Source organism: Chelonoidis abingdonii, chromosome 2, assembly GCF_003597395.2.
Source record: "Chelonoidis abingdonii isolate Lonesome George chromosome 2, CheloAbing_2.0, whole genome shotgun sequence".
Taxonomy (NCBI): domain Eukaryota; kingdom Metazoa; phylum Chordata; order Testudines; family Testudinidae; genus Chelonoidis; species Chelonoidis abingdonii.
The window spans coordinates 130,719,981-130,742,423 of record NC_133770.1 but is presented as its reverse complement, the minus strand read 5'-3'; the positions used below and the strand labels follow the sequence as shown (position 1 = coordinate 130,742,423).

The window sequence follows — 22,443 nt, the reverse complement described above, 5'->3', positions numbered from 1 at the left end:
TCTCCTGTCAGCTTAGAGCAGCTACACTAGAGAGCTTACAGAGACACAGCTGCATCAATGCATTTTAGCCCTCAGGAGACTAAACTATTACATGCCACAAGCAGAGAACAGAAGGATGGAGGTACATTAATGCCCAAGGCTCCTGCAATGGAAACTGATTAACTGAGATGTACCCAGACGATCCTGGCAATCAGTCTGCACTCCATGCTGCAGTGGAAGGCCAAAAACTCCCAAGGTCATTGCCAGTTTGCCCTGGGGTTGTGGGGGGAGGGCGAGGGAATTATTTCCTGTTCCCACACATAGCGATCACAAACAAATAAATTATTTTAAATAAATCATAACTATATAACTTCAAGTATATTAATAATGAATATTTTAATAAACTGCATTTCTGACTCTGTGTAAGAAGAGTAACGGTGCAATTTTAAAAATTCCTAGCCATATGATAGAAATTAGCCTCTGGGCATGCTATGAAATATTTTCTAGTTGTATAGCTCCAAAGTACTTTTTGAAGACTGGTAATCAAAACTCCCTCTTCTTTGAAATGTCTGTTTAATTAGGGAAATTAGTGGTGTTTTTCTCTTCCATTAGAAATCTGTGAACTATATAGATTAAAAAATAAAATAATAAAAATATAATAAATACCTGTGGATGGGTATAAAAATTAAAATCCTGCTTAGACTATTTATTAGTCAATCTGTTAGTCAGGGAAGGTTTTTCATCAAATCATACATGTGGTAAGAATTCTACCAACTCTATTTGGTATTACTCTTCATGAATTATTTGCATCTACATCTCTTTATATTATGTGGATTGACTTAATTTAGCCGTTTGTTTTTCTGTGTTTTGTTTTTTTTTAATATAGCACATTATGGCATTAGGTCCTGCATTGGATTCAACTTGTGAAAAATTCTGTATATTCTTGTAATTGTTATTTGCAGCTTTTAATTTGTATAAATTTAATAACTGTATTATCTAATTAAGTTCTTTCTACAATTATTTACACCACTTTTTCTCTAGATTTGATGGCAAAAATTGATGGCAGTATGAATTTTTATTATTCACCAGTCTTTTTCTGTCAATCATTTTTATATTTAGATTTGAAACAATACACATGACATCAATAAAATTTATTTGGTTTGTACTGACAGAGCTTATTGTATTGAGTATCTTCCCCATCAACTATTTTTCATATGAGTATCAGCAAGAATGTGTAGCACAGACAGTAGTGGTTTCAGACAGTTTTATTTATTCATGAACATCTACACAAACAAAAGGGAAACACTGTCATTTCTAAACATTTACAAAAGTATTTCATATAGAGATAAGATAATGATCTTGCAAATATTTTAGTATAAACAAAAAATAACCTCAGGGTTATCTGGCAGGTACTTATGTTGTAATACCAAAATGTACTTGTAGCCATGATTCATCTTCTTAATTTTCATAATTATTAGTTTCAAGGATTGTGACTTTCCTATTTAAAAAAAATACTTAACAAGTTAAAAGCCATATTTGCATACACTGAAAAATGCTGTATTTTGATGTGTACCCCTAATTCTTATTAATGGCTAGAGTAGTTTATGGTATTGCGTCAAAGAGATGATGGATTTCTTTCTGCTATTTCAGACTAGATATTTTCTAGATTCTTTTAGGTACATATTCATAATGAATATTACATCATCACACAGTTTAATAAACATAATTTCTTTAGCTGTTTAATTATTTTTGAAATTTAGTCTGTCCAATGTATTGAGTGGTATTGTTTCTCGTTTACGAATACATTCAGATTCATTCTGAAAAAGTGTTACATCACTTCATATTTTTGCAAAAAATATTTTTTTATAAACTATGATAGCCAGATTATTATTACAAGGCATCTAGGATGTGTGTTCCAGTTACAATATTGAATGAGCTTTGGTACGCCTAACTACTCTACCACATACTCTAAAGTTCTAAACCAGAGAACTGAAAAGAAAGCACAAAACAAAAAATGTGCAAGTTTAGACATACTGCAGCAAAACTATTGAAGAAATCTTTCAAAACGGAGCCTGGAACATACAGCATTTACTTCTAAGGTTGCTATAAGTGTGTGTAAAAATATTTCTTTATAGAGACTATAAATAGTAGATAATGTTGTACAAAGAAAACAAAATGTAAAATGAGTTGACAAGTAGAATATTTCTTTAATACATTTATAAGCCATTTTTATCTATGACTGAATATATACTTCATCAATGAAATTTGTAGAAAAAATGACTTATCTGAAATGCTTACTGAAAATATATTGGCAGATCTATCATTTAAAACATGAATTTATGTTCCTCACACAGAATAACATATTTTATTTTACACATTGCACTTTGTCTTTAGTGTAATTATGCCAGATCCCTTAAACTAGTATAGTCCTTAGGTACTATTGCAATATTTGTGGCCAGATATTTTCAGTATTAACAAACACTGGGCAGTTACAAATAGTTTTAAGATGTAATTTATAAACTTAATTTTATGGCCAGTCATAATGCACAGAGGTGTATTATTAACACAAAGTTGAAAAATACTATATAAAACAAATATCTACAAAGTTAATAGTTTACCCCCAATTCAGTTGACAAAGAAATTCTTCATTTATGTATTTTATAAAAAACCTCAGTTTTCAGAAAATCAGATTTCCTTTCAAGAAATAAAAATAAGAAAAAGAAATAGGGCGACTGTTCCTGCATTTAATTTAAAGCAGAAGACTACACTTAACTGGTCAAAGTGAACCTCCTTATTTCCCACACTTCAGTTTTATCATTTGAATTTGAATATTGCATGCCATGTGTTGAAAATTCATCACCCATCACAAGGTAGAATCACAGACATAGGATATATAAATGCCCTACTTTCCCTATTCTCGTCCCCATCACTTGCTATGTCTATTATCTAAGCAAGAGATGGTTAAAACTCTTGAGTCCTGGTTGCAGTTCTCAGACTCCCTCAAAATGCAATAGCCCCCAGGGTGGCTATTCTGGAATCACTGGAATGCAGTGGGCTACAAGCATGAAAAGAACTGTGTGTGAAAGGATAAGCAGAATACCTTCACTTCCACTTGGAGATTATCCTTACACAGCAGCAGTGTAAAGGGGGTCACAGATATTTTTTATAACTTAGTAAAATCAGCAAAGTAAAGTTTAGATAAAAATACAAAAAGGTAATTTAAAAGAATTCTAGTAGTTAGTAATGGCTCAATTGTGAATTTTTATTTAACCAATTTTGAAATCAGGTAATTCCTTCAAATTCCTTTTATGTCAAATAATTAAATATGTCAAATGTTTGTACATATTCCTGAATCAATATGAACCAAGAGACCTAAGATGAAACTGTGATCACAACAGTCACAGATGCACCACAGCAGCATCTGTCAAGAGGACAAAATAATAAGACCAGGGTTTCTTGTCTGAAATATTTCATGTTTGTTGATAAACTTGGGAGGTTTTAACATCATTAAATTATTCAATTTAATAATGCAAAATAATACAATTAATGTTACTAAAAATGCAAATGTCTGTTTTTCTCTGTTTGTGCACATTTAAAACATTAGTTACTTCATCTGCCATAAAAATTACCTTTCCCTTCTTGGGTCTCATACCAAGATTGCTTAAAAAAATACCCTCCTGATCCTCAACATTTATTTAATACTACAATATATAAATTTCTTCTATAAAGATAAATCTATGTAGGAAATAATTTCAGATAGATTCCTTTGAAAGAAAGCAGTACACCTGATCAGAAGATTCAGCTGGTACATCATTTCAAGTACACAGGTAATTTCATTTCAACTGTTCAAAGTACTGCAGTTAATCTGTAACAGCATTAGGAATAAATGGTAATCACTTCACGTCCACCACCTCGCACCAAGAGAACTCTGTTCAGACCTTCTGTCAAAACTTCCAAAAACTCCATGTCTGGGGGACAATCAAGTTAAGGTTTTAAGATTATAGACAAGAAATAAAACAACCTTTAAACATAATAGTAAAAAAAAAAACCCTTAATAAATTGTACTCCTGCATCCAAAGTGCAAGTGCTGCAGCCACATCTAATAACTTGTCTGAAGCACCTAACACATTCATCTTTCATGAAGTGCAACCACAACAATTTTAGATCCTAGCATGGAAAGAACCTGCCAGCTCAGATCAAGAAGGAGTAATAACTGTTGGGATCTATGTAAGCACCCCAGAAGTACTAATAAATAGATAAAATTGGCATTAAACTCTATTATTTTTATCTAAGCATTTTAGTTAAACTGAACCCAAAATAAATAAAGACAACATTTTCTACACAACACTTTTGGTCTCATAAAAACATATTCTGCAAACCCTAGTCTTAAAGGCATAGTTCCCACTAGTTAAAATACAAACAAAAAAACCACAGTATAGACAAAAAAAAGCACACAGCCCCTATATACATATAAACAGATAAACACATGCTCATTCTACTCATTCATATAAATTACAACTTTAATTTTTGCAGTTGTTGAACTATATGATATTGTTACTTTTGTAACATAGTATACGTCACCATTAAAACAATACAGCATAGGATACAGTTTTCATCCCCTTTTTTGTTTTTAGGAGGTCCAGGCATATTCAATAAAACTAGCTGAGCATGTTGTGACTTATTTAATATTACTCCATTGAGCTTCACAGCAGTGTGCATTCTTCTCACATTTGACTGATTCCTAGTACATAAACAAACTTTTCTAAAGTAAAGATATTATTGTAACCAGTAACTATTTTAATCTGTACACCATACATAAATTTATGAACAATGATAATTAGCTGAAAATCTAATACTTGTGATAGAAGGAGATGCTTAAGGGGGTTAAATTTAGATCTCAGTACAGCTTAACTTCTATAATTATAGTTACTCATTTATTAAAAATAAAGTCCAATTTTGATAGTTTATGAAAGATGGGCTATAATTTTAACTTAAAAGTGGTAATACTTTCCTTCAAAATAAGACAAAATCTAAACACAAGTATTGCTTTCAGGACAATTTCCTTGTAAGTGAAATTTAAGCCAAGGAGTGGATATAGATTGATAGAGATGCCTAGAAATATAATTGAGGGAAGAATGCAAAACAGGGATTTATAATGGAAATTCCGACACAATCTTTGCTATAGCATTTCTAAATGCACTGTAGCAAGACTACGCACAGTGGGATTTCCTTTAAGTTCCTTTGAAAATCCAAGCGTAAGTTAAATTACAGTCATACTATAAAATCTTTGAACAAAATTCAGTTCATAATGGGAAACTATATGAGAAAGTAGCAAAGTGGTTAGTTGTTGGCAATAACACCCGAAGGCACTGCCAGTCATTTTTTTAATTCATCATCTCACAATGGTTTTATGACATTTTTTCTCCTCGTTGTTTGTCTCTGTCTCTAGAAATAAGTTATATGGACAGGCTTCTGAGTTCACTGGTGTGAAAAGATACAGAAATGGGCATAATAGATACAATGACCAGATATCAGAATTTATCAGGGTGTCTTGGGTAATGCAGAGCTGTCCCATTTTTCTGAGCGGTCCTACTGAAATCAGTTTTGTCTTGGCTTCAGTAAAAATTATTAGACATCTTGGGTGACTCCCACTATGGTGCTCAGTGACTCCCTCTAAGCTCTTTGTTTTCCACGTAAACAGATACCACTTCTGCTCCCACCAGCCACAAAAGAAGTGCTTACATTTTGCTTACAAATGACAGGGATAACTGTCATCTAAATGGCCACAGCTGAAGCTTTGAAATTCTATGTAGACATCTTTCATGGTATGTGGGAGCTTTTGGAAGGAAGCCCCCTTCTCAAGCAGTGATGATGATGATGATGTCTTTCAAAGAGGGAAGGGATGGCTCAGTGGGCTGACCATTAGCCTGCTAAACCCAGGATTGTGAGCTCAGTCCTTGAGGAGGCCACTTAAGGATATGGGGCAAAATCAGTACATGGTCCTGCTAGTGAAGGCATGGGGCTGGAGTCAATGACCTTTCAGGATTCCTATTAGATAGGGATATCTCCATATATTTATTTACAGGTTACTATGCTGCCCAATGCTAATTCCCATATGTTTTTATTTAACACTGTAGTTTTAATGAGATAGCAGAGATGCATCTGGGTGATGAGGCCCTGGCATGCTGGTTTGACTCAATGGTCTGGCAGCGTGAGGGTTGTCTAGCAAGCAGAAGAAGACCATAGCTTTCTCTCTGAGACTCCAGAAAAGCTATATTATAAATACAGCATATCTCGGACTTGGCTTAGGGGTGAGGGAGGGGGAGCAAAAGAAGGAAAAGAGACTGCCCACTAAGAGAGGTCCTATATGGATCTAGAGAGTTATAGCCTCAACATTCCAGTGATTCCTCAGCTGAGCACAGCAACAGGAACTAGAAGTTGAAATGAGATCACTACTGCAAAAAACATTAAATTAAAGCCATAAAAGAAAATGGTCAGAAGAAACTTGTTCAGTTGCCAGAGGCAGAATTTCAGATGGTCTGAAGTGAGGGCAGGGCTGTCCCCAGCAACACTGGACTGTTACCAAATTCTAGACATGAGACACAGTCCCACTAATTAAGAATGAAGGGGAAAGCTGGTAATAGAAATAAATAAGGCAAGAAATTGTTCATTCCTCACTTTGTCCTCTATTTTCTTCTGTTTGTTTTCCTTTCTTCATGTTCTAGTGTTCCTTCAAATATTCAAAAATCACTGCCCCTCCCCCTTCCCCCCAAAAAACTAAGTTTGGCTTAAACATGAATAAAAACATAAAAATAAAGTTGAGTTATTTGCCTTCTGGTTTTTGAGCAGTAGGGTTTGTATTTTAAAGCTTTTCTTTACATTAAAGTTGAAATTCTCATTTAATCACAATATTTCAGGCCTTGGTGCTTTAAGGAAGATGCCAAAAAATCAGAAGAATTGGCAACACTGATTATTAGACAGTGAACCCTACCTCTTGGGGGCAGCAGACAGTGGGAGAGCCCACAATAGCATGATTCCTTCAAAAGCTGTGGGTGGAAGTGTTGAGGCAGAGGGCCTATGCATTTATCCAAAATGCACAGGTTTAGAGAGCCAAACCCCAAGCCAATTCCAAGTGACCCTCCCCTCATATGCCTTCAAATTACAGCAAAATTCTCAGAACTGAATTTCTCATCCAACACATACGGTTTTCCTATAAAAGGGATATCTAACATGAAGAAATTATTAATTTGAGAAATTGTTGGATAGGAACTCAGTGAAGGTGACAGATGACTGGCACTTTATGGAACAAGAAAATACAGTAGACCCTCAGAGTTAAGAACACTAAAATTATGAACTGACCTGTCAACCACACACCTCATTGGAACTGGAAGTATGTAATCAAACAGCAGCACGCACACAGACACACAGCAAATATAATACAATATTGTGTTAAACCCAAACTACCAAAATTAAAGGGAAAGCAACATTTTTCTTCTGTATAGTAAAGTTTCAAAGCTGTATTGAATCAATCTTCAGTTGTAAACCTTTGAAAGAACAACCATAACATTTTGTTCAGAGTTACAAACAGTTCAGAGTTATGAACAACCTCCATTCTCGAAGTGTTTGTAAGTCTGAGGTTCTACTGTAGTTTGGACTCAACTTTTGGGATTCCCTGTAGTTTAAAGCATAATGATGTGAGAAGACTACAAAAAAATGATGGATTTAGTTAGGAATGGATTAAGGCATAAATGAGGATTAGAATAGAAACAGTCTCAAAGTAAGGATAAATTATGGCAATATATCACCAGTGGTGACAGGCAGATTAATAAAAAAGGGAGATGTATAATTCCAAGGCTTGTGGCTTTGGAAACAAAGTTAAAATCCAAATAAATCACGATTTTATGCCAGTAACCATCAGCCACATTTACGAGGGCTGTCAATTAATTGCAGTTAACTCAAGCGATTAATGCAAAACAAATTAACTACATTAAAAAACAGTTGCAATTAATCACAATTTTAATCTCACAGTTAAACAATAATAGAATACCAATTTAAATTAATTATAAATATTGTGGATGTTTTTCTACATTTTCAAATCTATTGATTTCAATTACAATAAGAATACTGTGTACAGTGCTCACTTTATATTATTATTTTTTATTACAAATGTTTGCACTGTAAAAAAGATAATCAAAATTAATAGTATTTTTCAATTCACCTCATCCAATCACTACAGTGCAATCTCTTTATCATGAAAGTACAACTTACAAATGTAGAATTTATTTTACATAAATTCACTCCAAAGAAACAGTGTGAAAATTTAGAGCCTACAAGTCCACTCATTCCTACTTGTAATTCAGCTGATCACTAAGATAAACAAGTTTGTTTACATTTATGGGAGATAATGCCCGTGTATGTACCAAGAAACGGGCAGAAATATCTATTAACTATTTACCCTATTCCTTCCCTACCTGTTTGCCATGATCATTGATTGTATAATGTTTAAATTTAGATTGCAGGATCTTGGGGGCAAAAATTACTTTTTCTATGAAGAGCCTAACACATTTTTGGGTGCTATCAAACTAATAACAACAACAAGATTAATTTGGATACAGATTTTTTTTAACCTGAAGGATTTACTTCATTGTTTACAATTCTGTGGAAGCAATTATGGTAGCTAGAAGATGACAAAGAGAGAAATCAAAGATCATAGAGATGGAGCTACACAGTTAGCAACAAAAGACAGAATTCTGTATAGGGTGGGTGATGTCTTTTAGCTCTTCTGTCAAAACAGAGAAAACTCAAGAACGGAGAGAGGAGGAAAAGTAGTGGCTTCTAGTGGCTCCATTAGGGTGGATAAACTCCCTCTGGATAGCTACATGATCTGTTTTTATGAATCCGTTGGTAAATTTATTTGCTCCCTATAGCCCAAATGAAGGGAGGGGGCGGGGGAGAGGTGTTACATTGCAGAAGGAAATCTACAGTTTACCAATTGGGAAATGGAGGCTTTTTGAATAATACAATTTTTAAGTCTCAGTCTCATTTTTTTCAGCACACAGTGCCATACAGTACCATAATCACAATTAACATTTTTAATACATACATTCAATGTTTTAACAAGATAATTAGAAAAAATGAAGGTCACTTATTTTGCAACCAAATGCTGTCACGTATTTAATGAAAGATTTTGCAATTGACTATATTGACCATCATTTTTTGGAAAGTTATATGTATACTATGAATTACTCTGAAATGAAAAACTGATGACGTTTAGGAACTAAAACAGAAAAGGGTGTTAGGAAATGCTATGCTAATTATATTCACATGCCAAATCACAATATGTGCACAATATGCATACTGTAAATCATGGGAAGCGACTGCTTTAAAGGAAACATGCAATAATAATACACAAGAACCAGGGAACAGAGCCTAAATTAAAACAGATTTGACTTACAGATTTCCCCATTCTCTACATGGAAGAGAAACAAACATGTATAAATACATTGCTTTATGCTGTTTGGTACATTTTTAAATATAGCAACTTCAGCTGATAAAAACCGTACAGCTTTAGTGGTTTGAATTAACCTTTCCCTTATTGACAAGTAGTATAATTTTAGAGTTCTAATATCTAAATAAAAAATGTCAATCTATGTTTTTTCATGATTCAACAGGTCTGCTACCAGAAAAAATTTTAAAAAACAACTATTTTAAGTAAAATATAAGTTAGTCTCTAGTATAGCTTCTGAATAGAACAGTATTTTAAAGCAAAACTTTATCATAACCAAACTGATATTTTGCATTTGTAATAGGTAAAAATTTCCAAAAAAAACCAGGCTCGGAAGTGACAGAAGTTTCATTTTCAAGAGCATCTAAGCTCATTTGACTTTCAGTTTTACCCGTTATTACTAAAGGTCAGCTATTACACAGTTAGGCAGGGGTGAAAGTAGAAATAGGGACTTACCAGTACAGGGCTGGGTTGGGGCCGGCTCTGGCCCCTGGAAGGGGCGGGGCCTCGGGTGGAAGGGGCGGGATGGGGGGGGTCAGAGCCAGCCCGCTCTGTACTGGTAAGTGCCCACCCCCTCCCCCGCTGGGGTAGCAGTGGCAGCCGGGGGCTCTGGCACCAGTTTAAAGGGCCCAGGACTTGGCTGCTGCTACCACCCCAGGCCCTTTAAACTGCTGCCAGAGCCCCCAGTTGCTGCTGCTATCCCAGGGCTCCAGGGGCTATTTAAAGGGACCAGGGCTCCCCTGCCTCTACTGCCCTGGTCCCTTTAAATAGCCCCCAGAGCCCTGGAGTAATGGTGGCAGGGCTCCAGCAGCAATTTAAAGGGCTCAGGCATAGAGGCAGTGGGAGCCCCGGCCCTTTAAATAACCCCCGGAGCCCTGCTGCTGTAATCCCAGAGCTCCAGCAACAGGGTTCTGGCATCAATTTAAAGGGCCTGGGCCTCCCAGTCCTTTTAAATTGCTGCCTGGGGAAGCCAGGCCGCCCAGGTACGGCACACCGGCTTACTTTCACCTCTGCACTTAGAGTACATCTACACAGCAACCCACCTTCCCTCCCCTGTGGCAGCGAGTCTCAGAGCCCAGTTCAACTAACTTGAGCTCGCAATATCGGGCTAAAAATAAAATAACAGTGTAGATGTTCCTGCTGGAGTGAGAGACCGGGCTCTGAAACCTGGGCTGGAGAAGGGTCTCAGAGCTGAGCAAGAATGTTTATACTGCTATTTTTAATCCCATAGTGCATGCCCGAGTCAGATGACCTGGGCTCTGATACTCCCTGCTGCAGCAGTTTTCTGCAGTGTAGACATATCCTGAAGCTCCTGTCTTGCAGCTTATACATGTGGGGAAAACCCCAGTACCTGGGTAGAATCTCATTGACTTCTGAGGGCACAGGGTCCACCAACCTATGGTAACTCACAAGATTGGGGCCTAAGCCTGTTTAATTAGAGTAGATGGTTGAATGAATTTCTTAGGGCAATATTTAGCATCTTCTTCATAGTTATTTTCATAAGAACATTATACATGTAATATGACAAATGTAAAATGTGAAAAAGCTTCCTCTAAAGCACTGTTACAAGTAATGCAAATTTATCAGTCACCCAAATTAGCACTTATTGCCTCAAACATTAGCCTCCTCTACGCTTCACTTAGGGACTGATATTGTAAACACTTACGCATGTAAATTCTGCCATTAACTTCAGTGGCACTACTCCTGTGTATAAAATTACTGGCATGTATATGTTTCTACAAGATGAGGCCTCAAATAATACCAGAAAAAGGATAAAACCAGAAACTTATTAAGATCACATTTGTACTTACGGCTTCATGTTGAAGATATCTTTAAAACCTGTTATATTTGTTTCTCTATTTTTGTGCTTTTCAGCTATAAACTTTTCTTTAGTCCAGGTCATTTGCACTTTTTCAGGTGTAGCAGCAGCAGCATCACACTTAACAACTGCTGCTGAATGGGATGCAGTGTTTCTGTCATGGATTAACTGAGCCTGAAAAAAAATAAAGAGAACAGGTCAAAATATAGTAGTTTTAGAGAGACAAGAAAATTTAAATCACTGATCCTGCACCACCTAAATCAATGGGAATTGACAGACTTTAATTGGCTCAGGATCAGCCCCAAGAGGTTTACAAACTATGATACCTTATGCTGCAAGCACATGTTTAACTTTAACATTGAAGCCAACAGAACTACTCAGATGCATGAAGTTACTCATTTCTGTTTACTGGGGTCTAATTGAGAGGCTTATTTTTATAATTAAAACTAAAGACAATTTGCTTTAATGAAAATTTGAGTCCAAATTAACTTTAATTCCAATTTGAAGATTTTCCTGGGAATTTCCTTATGTTCAAAAAGATGTTTTTCCAAGCTGTGACCCATTAAGAGTGAAAAAAAGACCAAAAATATATCTGCAAATACTCTGCACTAAGCAGCACTAGCAGAGATATCAGAAACAATTAACACTGAATTGGTATCTGAAATAAAAAAAAATCAATATCACTGTTTAGGACAGAAATAATGTCTAACTGTCTTTCATTGTTATGGAACAGAAGACATTAACAATCGATTGTATTAAAAAATGCAAAGGGAGTGAAAATTTTGGGTTAGAGATTTTATTTAATTGCTTAAATGGAAATTAACACAAATATGCTCACAGTATCTAAAGTATGTGGAATATAATGAAACACCAATGTAATGCCACAAACTAGGATACCCATCTTTGGACATAAACATTTAAAGTGCCATATTTTCCTCATAATCGAACTAATAAAGAAATTGATGAGTGACACTTATAGTGTAAAGATTCAGATGTTTCACCAGAAGTATAAAAATACTGTTGCTCTCTATTTTTCAGAAGATAAAGTATATCTTTAGGGGTTTTTTTGCACTCCAACAGTAAAATTGACTTCAGTGGGACCAGAATTTCACGGTAGATTTCTGACTAAATGGACTTAGAGATGCTTCAACACTAGCTATATGCTGCTTGATACATGATAGATTTCTAAATGCAATCTTTATTTTAAATATTTTGAAGGAGTAAAATATGCTTCTCAATTGAACTCCTCAAATTCTAGATATTACTTAAATGAGGAGAAGGGAGTAGTTGAAGATATCTTTGCTAATTTTCTTGAGACTTTTAGAAATTCCAGACATTACTTCTCAGGAAATTCTAGAAATGAGAGAAGATGTAATATAGTGAAAGTTCGTAATACCAGGTATATACACAAAAGATAGTGCTGTGATAATAAAAATAAATCATAGTAGGTAATACTAAAATCTAAATTGCTTGAGGATTGTTTCCAGACAAGAGAGAGGAGAAGACGAGAAGATTGTTTTCTATCACATCACTGCTAGCATCAATTTTGTTTAACCACGATTATTTATTAATAGGAGGAAAATGGGCAAACATTTTGTAAAATATTTGAAAGCTTTAGAGAAAAAAATCTGCAATTTCATTTCCAGTCCTTAATACTACATTTTCTAAAGTGGCACTGTAAGTGTTGTAACGAGAATGGACTATCTAGTCAGTACTACTTCAGACTACCTCTTCTTCATTAGGCAGCAGAGCCTGTATATCTTGACCAATGGACTGTGGACTAGAGTAGATTTTTCTTCTGACTGAACCTCGAGACTCATCAGTGATGCTCTGAATCTGGGACACGAAGGTCACCAAGTACAACCAGCATATAAAAAAAAGGATATAATTAATTATGCTACTCAGATAAAAATTTGTCTTTATTTAAACAGCTGAAAGTGGGAGTATTCTGAAAACAGATGCCACTATGTAATTGTGCTTGCCTTTCCCAAACATGGTGCTTATTTGCACAAATTAGCATAGTGATGTATTTCTAAAATTTGATGTGAAGCAAAACTTTTAATTTAAAAGAAACAGAGATCAAAGAGTTATTTTGTACTCAAACATGCAGACTATACACAAAAGGAAAAAGCTATTTACTTCAATGGAAAGTTACACATGTAAAAACCTAGCTCCATAGTAAGTTAACGAGTTTGTTTTCTTGGTAACAGACAAGAATTTTTACACAACTCCAAAAAAAGAACACACACACAAAAAAAACATGTATTGAACAGCCAAACTCAAACACTCATAATAAGATTACTGAACAACTATTGATATATGTTCAGTCTGAATGTAGGTTTTGCCAAGGCATGTTCAGTATATGACCACCTGACTTTGGGATATCAGCTTAAACTTATCAACCACTTGGGACCTGGGAATCAGTAGACACTCAAGACTTCAACTCTCTACCATAATGACTGACCTATTTTCTCTCCCACCCATTCCTTCCAAATCCTTAATACTCAGACCTTTGTTTGTTTTATAACTTTTCACACACAAGTGATTATTCATGTACAATGGTCTCCTTTGCAGCACAGAAAGGGGTTGGGTTCATAAGAAAGCCTGGGCATTCAAGGCTCAGTGGTTGCCTGCATGTGGTTATGGATCTTGGCTAAGTTCTGTATCTTGGTTAGGCCTCGAAATAATGAAAGCCTTCTAAGGTCAAAGTGTATCAGTTAAACCTGGGATAGGTAGGATGCTGTGGAGTTGAGTACTGAAAAAAAGAAGGCGAGCAACACTTAAACAATGGTTGTTCTTATTCTCTTTACAGAGCTTTGAGGATGGTTTGCATGTAAAGTTATCCCACTTAAAGCTACAGGTTTAATGAAGTTGCAGGGACCTGGTCAAAATATTCTAAAGTCTGTCTCTGTTTTCACTGGCCCTTTGCAATTTGCAAAGTAGGCCATCTACTACAGGTAGTGCCCATTTATGGGACAGGGGCTAGAAGACAGACCATACAGCCAGGATTAGTTTGTTAATTATTTACATACCATCAGAGAACCCACTAAACTGACTATGTAGTCACATTTTTGAGTCTCTACATTTGCGATTTCCAAGTTAGAGAAGCCCAAAAAATCATTAAACTTAGAATGTGAACTTTTTGGTGCAGCATTTTTTAATTTATTAGAACTTAAACTAATTAACTTTGTAAGGCCTCAGAAAATTCAAACCTGATTCAGACCACATGCTTAAAATTTGAGGCTGCATTTTGTATATGAAACAAAGAGCTTGAATTCCCACACAACATGGAAAACGAAATGCAATCTTAACTACTTTGGCACAACTGCACAGCCATAAAACTGCTCGAGAAAAATACAAATGTAACACTGGGGGAAGCTGGTCAATCACAGAGGTACTTTACAGACACCAATTTCAAAAGAATAAGAAGCTTTGCAGTCCCACTGGAGAAATCTATCAGGCAGGCAGAAGTGTGCTTTCAATAAATCCTTGGACTTCATATATATAGTTATCATTAAGAATAAAGATGGCTGCACTAGATTTTGTATGGGCTTTAGAAAATGAAATGAAATTACTTTTAAGAATTCCTATCAATTATCACAATAGATGATGTCCTGGTTGCTGTAGCGTATCAGTCTGTTTTTCCATACAGGATCCTAAAAGTGGGCATTGGCAGGTAGAAGGGGATCCAAAAGAAAGGGGGAAGACTGCAGGAAAAGGGATGTGGAAATTTAAAGATATAACTTTTGGATTGTATAATGCCCTGGCCATCTTTGAAATGCTTATGGAGAGGGTACTGCCCAGCAGCACGACAATGTTCCATGGCCCAGGAGAGCCTCCCTTCCTGCCTTCCTTAGGCCCTGCCACCACTGCTAAGCCCAATGCAACAAGTTTCATCTCTCTTCCTCTCCCCTCTCCCAGTTCCATCTGCTGTCACTTTGAGCCCTACCTTTACCGCTCCAGGGAACAGGAACTAATGGGAGAAGATGGTGGAAAAAGGAGAAGAGAGAGATGGAGGAATCCTTCAAAGGAAGGATTGGGGAGGGATCAAAAAAAAGAGGCGAGGAGAGAATTCCCCCAAACAGGTGGTGGGAATGAGGCAAGAGTGATTGATAGTTCAGTGGTTTGAGCATTGACCTACTAAACCCAGAGCTGTGAATTCAATCCTTGAGGGGGTCATTTCAGGACCTGGAGCAAAATAAATAAATAATTGGGGATTGGTCCTGTTTTGAGCAGGGGGTTGGACTAGATGACCTCCTGAGGTCCTTCCAACCCTGACATTCTATGCCCAAAATGGGGTAGCAGGTAGGAAAACAGGAAAAATTTACAACAAGGTAGTACAACTAGTCACAGCAGGGGAATGCAAAGAAGAAAGGAGGATTCAAAAATCATTTGATTTTTAAGAATATCTGTAGTTGTCTTTAAATATATTTAATTTCATTAGCTAAAGAGACACATACTGCATTCAGGTAATTATGCAAAAAACGTGGCTTCTTGAAAATGAATATTTTGCTTCCTGCACACGTACTCTCACAGCAATGGTAATTCAGCCCCCAACAAAGAACAAGTTTAACATTCTATGTATTGTTTGGCTTTATTACTCATATCATGATCCAGCAAGCTGTTCTATTGGGTTGGTTTCTGCACAGGCACCAGCATCCACCTTGCATGATTATTAGCCCCAAATTCCAAAGTGCCATCTTCCTCAATTGCTAATATGCCATCAAGTTTGTGTAGGTTTTATTGTACTGTTTCTCATATGGTAAAACAAATAACATTTTGTAACTCTTGTATTTTTTAAAAATCACAATAGAACTGTTTTTTAAAAAATATATTAAAAACAAAACAACTCCTCTCCTCCAACCAAACCTATTTATTTAAAAAAATGTTCACACTATTGTACTCTTCAATTTTTGGGAAAGAATCAAAAAGATATTCTTGTTTTATATAGGCCTAATTAAAAAAAAAAACTTTTTGGAAAGAAATTCCTTTTTATCAAGATTTTTGTTGTTGTTTTTGTTGAAAATTAGAGACATTGTGGTTTTCTGAAACTATGCCAAGGAATTTCCCAACCAGTAGTAAGTGCATGTCACCATGATATTGCTTGAGCGGGCCAGGATCACCTAAACACCACAGAAATGGGGGAGAGAGGGAGGAAGTCAGACAATGTAGCAGTTCTTACAAAGGAGTACATTAGTATTTATTTTAGCACCATCCATACCCATTTACTTTTATTCCCATTTCCCCGTAAGTTTTCCATGCTCTGTTTGTTCAAAGTTTTTATTGGAAAGTAGGCTCCAGCCTGTACCCAAACTCTCCTAAATTCAGTACCTTCTTTTCCAAAGTGTCCCTTCTTCTCAGACACTGGTCTGGTGCTTTCTTTAAAATTCCCCTCTCTAGAACTGTTTCCGCTTGACACTCCTTCAGTGAACTCCATCATGCCTCTCCTCTTCCTGCCCGTACCCCTTGGAATGAGATGGGTCTGATTTATATAGGCCCTTCTCACTTCCAGAAGCCCCCGAGTGATGGTTGATAAGAGCCAGTTGTACCACACTCTAGTTCTAATTTGGGGGTAGCTCACCATCTGCAGATGCTTGTTTCTGGGTTTTTCCCCACCCATGTGACAGTTCACTGTATCACAATACAACAATAACAAAGTCAAGTATAACCACAAGGATTTCTCATCCTTCCTAACCTCATCCACATTATATTGATGCTATGCATTCTAATTCATTTAATACCTGCCCCCCATCCATACACTAACTCCTCTAAAGGTTCAAAAGACACTTAAAGGGTCTTGCCCATTAAATAGGTTTATTTTAACAAGGTGACAGAAGAACACATTGTCATAAACAGATAGCTACGGGTTAATGTCTATTTCACCTGCAAAGGGGTAACCAAACACCTGACCAGAGGACCAATCAGGAAACCGGATTTTAAAGTAGGAGGCAATGTTTTGGGTCTGTGTCTTTTGTCTGTCTCTCGGCTGTGAGAGGATCTTTCTATCTTCAAGCTTTAATTCAGTTCCAAGTGCGAGTACATAAAGTAGAAAAGCAATAGGCTTTATTGTTTTTTGTATTTAATGTGTGTGTTTTGTGGAATGTTTAAATTGGATATCTTTTTTAAATAAGACTGTTTATTCATTTTTTCTTTTAAGAAATTGACCCGTGTATTGTCAACCTGATACAGAGACTATGTTTATGTGTTTTTCTTTCTTTTATATAAAGTTTCTTTTTAAGACCTGTTGAGTTTTCTTCTGGGTAGGCTAAGGAATGAGGAAGGGAAATATCTCTTTGTGTTAGATTTACGGAGGTGAATCTGTGCAGCCTCAGGGGAAGAGGAGCGGGGGGGGGAAGGTGAATTGCCTCTCTGTTTTGAAAGTCAAGAGTTTAAGTACAGTATCGTCACAGGATAACCCAGGAGGGGAAGCCGGGGATGAGGTAAAGGGAGACAAGGGGAGGAAGGTATGTTTTCCTTTTGGTGTGAGACTCAGGGCCTCTGAGTCTTGGGGTCCCCCAGAGAAGGTTTTGGGAGACCAGAGGGAGCCAAGCACGGGAATCCTTGGCTGGTGGCAGCGATATCAGATCCAAGCTGGTAATTAAGCTTGGAGGTTTCATGCTAGGCACCCACATTTTGGACGCTAAGGTTCAGAATTAGGAATTATGCTTATGATACACATATTGAAGGAGGTTGGGGAACCCTAACAGATACTATATTTTAACTCAGGCACAAGAGACTATTGTTCCTCTAAAAAGAAGAATGCAAGAAACAAGAATTGGCCAATATGTTTGCATGAAAAACTTCTCTGAGATCTGACAGCAAGAAAACTGACTGAATTGCAAATAATAGAGGGAAGATACAACCAAACAAGAATATTCAGAATTAGTTAATTGTGGAAGACAAAAATAAGGGCAGTGAAAAACAAAATCTATTAATACAAGCCAGAGAGACAAAGAGGAAAATCAAAGGCTTTCAAAAATATATTGTGGGGAGGAGAAGAGAAGTACTAGAGGAAAAAAAATGCCACTAATAAATGAGTAGGAGGAGAATATTAGTGGCTGAAATACCAAACTCCTTTTAAAATCTGTCTTCAACAAAGAAATTATGGAAAAACAAGCAAGGAAATATAATATAATATAATATAATATAATATAATATAATATAATATAATATAATATAATATAATATAATTTGACTTGGATATGTATCTTAGCTCCTAAATTTACTATACCACTAAAATATTATTTTTAAAAAGACATTGTCTGGGAGAGAAGAATGAAAGGAGAAAAGCAAATGTAATACTCATTTTCCAAAAGCAGAAGAACTTGGCAGTAAGCACTCCATAGAACAAACTCCTATCAGATGTAAAATAATGGAATAAATATTAACAAGACCACTAACACCAAAATTTTAAAAAATGCTTGTCCTCAAATTATGGATTTAAGAGCCTAATTAAGCACCTAAAAAAGTGCCCTGAATTTCAAAAGCCTAAGGCATCACGTAGCTCTCACTGACTTCAGTGGGCACTAATGAATACTTTGCACATTCTGAAAATCTTGGCACAGGTATATAATGGAACCAAGAGCAATAACAAGTTTGAGTTTATAATGATTTTATATTGAGAGATTAACTTAATTGCCTATTTTAAATTAAAACTAAATTTGTGGGTGAAGGGAATGCAGTTCCATTATATATTTGGATTTTATGAAAGCATTTGTTACTCTGTCTCATGAAATCTTACTTGAAAAAAAATCTTACCATGACTTCCTTTCTCTGAGCAATTTATCTTCTGATTCTCAACCAGTGAGAATGTCTTCTTTTTCCACAGCCATCAGGGTCAATACAGAGCTGTTGCTGGGGATGGAGCTCTGGTCTATGGCTACACTCCAAACATCCACTTGTTGATTAATATAAACTGGCTAATATACATATATATTATGGTGATAGTACTACTCACAATATATATTCCAAACATTTAAGTTTACATATTATATATATTATAGTATAGCAGTTATACAGCCCAAACTGGCTTTGTTATAATCCTGTACTCTTATGCTAAGTATCCCATAACACTATGCATTAGCTGAAGTAGGCCTTTGTTTGAGTAGATAATAAAATCAGGACAGATAATTATTTCTTCATGGCAACAGGAGAGGCGTTACCCACACAAACCTCCATGTCCCTTAGTACCTGGAGTGCATGTGCTCAGAAAAAGATAAGGGTGCATCCTGACCTGGGTTCAAATAAAAGATAAAGGGGACATACCATGATACCAGAAACCAACAATATAGAAAACTGATTAATTAAACCCAGTTTCAGATGATGTATATGGTACCTTTTCCTGGTAAACATAAAAGGATGGCTTTAGAGGCATAACTTTGGGAAGCACATCTTCTTCGTAAGGTGAATGTAACATTGCTGCATAGCAGGGCTGCCCAGAGGATTCAGGGGGCCTGGGGTCTTGCCGCCGAAGACTCAGCACTTCGGCGGCAGGTCCTGGGGCGGATGGAACCCCCATCGCGGGTTTTTGAGGCATTTCGGCGGCGGGTCCCAGAGCAGAAGGACTCCCTGCCTCCAAATTGCCACCGAAGACCCAGAGCAGAAGCAGCTCTGGGGGCCCGGGCCTCGCAAGAGTTTTCCGGGGCCCCCAGAGCAAGTGAAGGACCCTGCTCCAGGGGCCCTGAAAAATTCTCGTGGGGTCCCCTGCAGGGCCCGGTGAACATTGCCCCACTTGCCCACGCCTCCCTCCCCCCGCTCTGGGCAACCCTGCTGCATAGTAGTGCTCTTCACAAACTGGTATCATATAGATCTTTCTTCTTGTACCATATTAATAAACCTGAGTGACATCGGTTATTTGGTCTCGTGAGTGTATTTCATAACAAAGTAACAAACTAAAGTATGGTCAAGCAGTTGACTATAAAATTTATCAACACAATCCCCCAGCAGAGTTCTTCCAGTGCAACAGAACCACTTAACAAAATTTGTTAGAAACACTGAGCCTGCAACTAACCATTATGCTACTATATACAAGCAAGAGAGACAAGGTGGATGAAATCTACCTCATCTCTCTAATATCCTGGGACTGACACAGCTATACCTACACTACATATATACAAACAAGAACTATCAGAGTCATATACTATGTGTAGGAACTCATTTCCAGCCTAGACATTTTGATCATATCAGGGTAGACAGAATCAGAAGGTATGCTGCTCACAGAAAGAAATTATTGTTAAAAAAAATTTCATTCTGCTTCTTAACTTTTTTCCGTTTTCTCAGATAAATACTAAATGTGAATAATAGTAGGCAGATACAGAGACAGACAAAATAAAACAAGACCTATCCCCTCTTTCAAGAAACAAGGCATAAACTGAAAAAACTGTATTTGTGGACAACCAAGTGTCACATCATTTTTCATTTAGAGGGTTTTTTGTTCTGATTTGTTTTGGTTTTGTTTGGTTTTTTTTACTATTTTTCCAATTTTTTTCTGAAACAAAACAGAACAAAATAAATAAAAAAGGGAAGATTTCTAGCAGGTCCAATTGTTTGTTGTTGCAATGAGTCCATTCCAATGAGGAAAGTGTGATTCAGCCCCAGTCTGATTTCTGTATGGAGACAGTACCTTGATCAGTCAAACTGCACTGCCACCTTTAGACTTGTTGAAGGTGGTTTAATGAATCCAGGACTTGCTTCTAAGTCACACTGCATCCCTTCTCTGGTGTTTTTGATTGAAACACCAATGAAAGGAATATATGTCTGGTTCCACTCCTGTAGTGTCTCCTAGAACTCTTGGGAGCAGCGGGGAGAGACTGGTTGGCCTTGGTTGTGTTCTCTGCAGGGATTGGCCCTGCTTTGAGCAGGGGGTTGGACTAGATGACCTCCTGAGGTCCCTTACAAACCCTGATATTCTCTGATTCTATCTCAGCCAGCATTTCCCTGAACATCAGGACACCTTCAACCTTAAGAGGAAAACAGAATTTGTTTGCAGTAGCTATTTGTGGTCTATGGGTGAAGTCAAATCTAATGATTTGCCACTGAGTTTGAAGCTATAGCCCTAGCTGCAAAGCAGGTTACTACCACAGAAGGTTATCTCAACTACTGTCACTTCAAAGTATAAGATAAATAAAATAAAATTCCACTTCTTAAAGGATGATCATAGAATATCAGGGTGGGAAGGGACCTCAGGAGGTCATCTAGTCCAACCCCCTTCTCAAAGCAGGACCAATCCCCAGGCAGATTTTTGCCCCAGATCCCTAAAGGGCCCCCCAAGGATTGAGCTCACAACTCTGGGTTTAGCAGGCCAATGCTCAAACCACTGAGCTATCCCTTCCCAAATGAAGGAGGAGAGAGAAGTCAAGCATTCCCTCCTCCCCCTTTATAATTCAATTCCTTGTGTTAGAAACATCCTCGCTGAATCAAACAGTCTCTTGTGGATATGGTGTTTGAACTGTTGTGATTAAATGTAAATTTCTTATTTATGCCTTCCCCTCCCAGAGAATGGCCATTTGAACACCTACCTGGTGTGACAGAGAGCCTTTGTCTCTGGAGAACTGGTTTTAGCCTGCCTTTCTAACTCTGGAACATGTTACAGCAATATTCAGGGCTGGTTCCAGGCACCAGCATTCCAAGCAGGTGCTTGGGGTGGCAATCTGCAAGGGGCGGCAGTCCATGTGTTTTTGCCCCAAAGGAGCACACAGAATTGCCGCCGCGAACGTTACCTCAAACCATGATTTAAATACTCCAGCTTACAGAGAATCCACCATTTACACCAATTTAAACTTGCTGCATAGGAAGGCAAAAAAACCCCAGGGTCTTGGCCAATCTGATGGGGGGCGGGGGTAGAGAGAGAATTCCTTCCCAACCCCAAATATGGCAACTCTGAGCATGTGGGCAAAACCCAACAGCCAGACACGCAGAAAAGAATTATCCGTAGTTACTTAGAGACTTCCACATCTAGTGTCCCATCACCGGCCACTAGAGATATTTGCAGCTAGCAGTCACAGATCAGCTACATGCCATTGTAAGCAGTCTCATCATACTATACCCTCCATAAACTTATCAAGCTCAGTCTTGAAGCCAGTTAGGTTTTTGCCATCACTACTTTTTTTAGAAGGCTGTTCCAGAACTTCACTCCTCTGAT

At 37.1% G+C, this 22,443-nt stretch overlaps 1 protein-coding gene across 2 annotated transcripts in view; it reads right to left on the bottom strand.

The window, feature by feature from the left end:
* Positions 1–1,229: 1,229 nt before the first annotated feature.
* SLC12A7 (solute carrier family 12 member 7) overlaps positions 1,230–22,443 on the bottom strand; it is a 277,582-nt gene continuing 256,368 nt past the window's right edge. Inside the window, exons 22-25 of one of the 2 annotated variants that reach the window (XM_032803704.2) lie at positions 13,032–13,139; positions 11,296–11,477; positions 4,587–4,720; positions 1,230–3,947 (exon numbers count right to left, since the gene is read on the bottom strand). In XM_032803704.2, coding sequence (XP_032659595.1) covers positions 3,856–3,947; positions 4,587–4,720; positions 11,296–11,477; positions 13,032–13,139 — 516 coding nt within the window. In that variant the 3' untranslated portion in view covers positions 1,230–3,855. The remainder of the gene's footprint in view (positions 3,948–4,586; positions 4,721–11,295; positions 11,478–13,031; positions 13,140–22,443) is intronic. The other variant, XM_032803706.2, reaches the window with a different exon arrangement.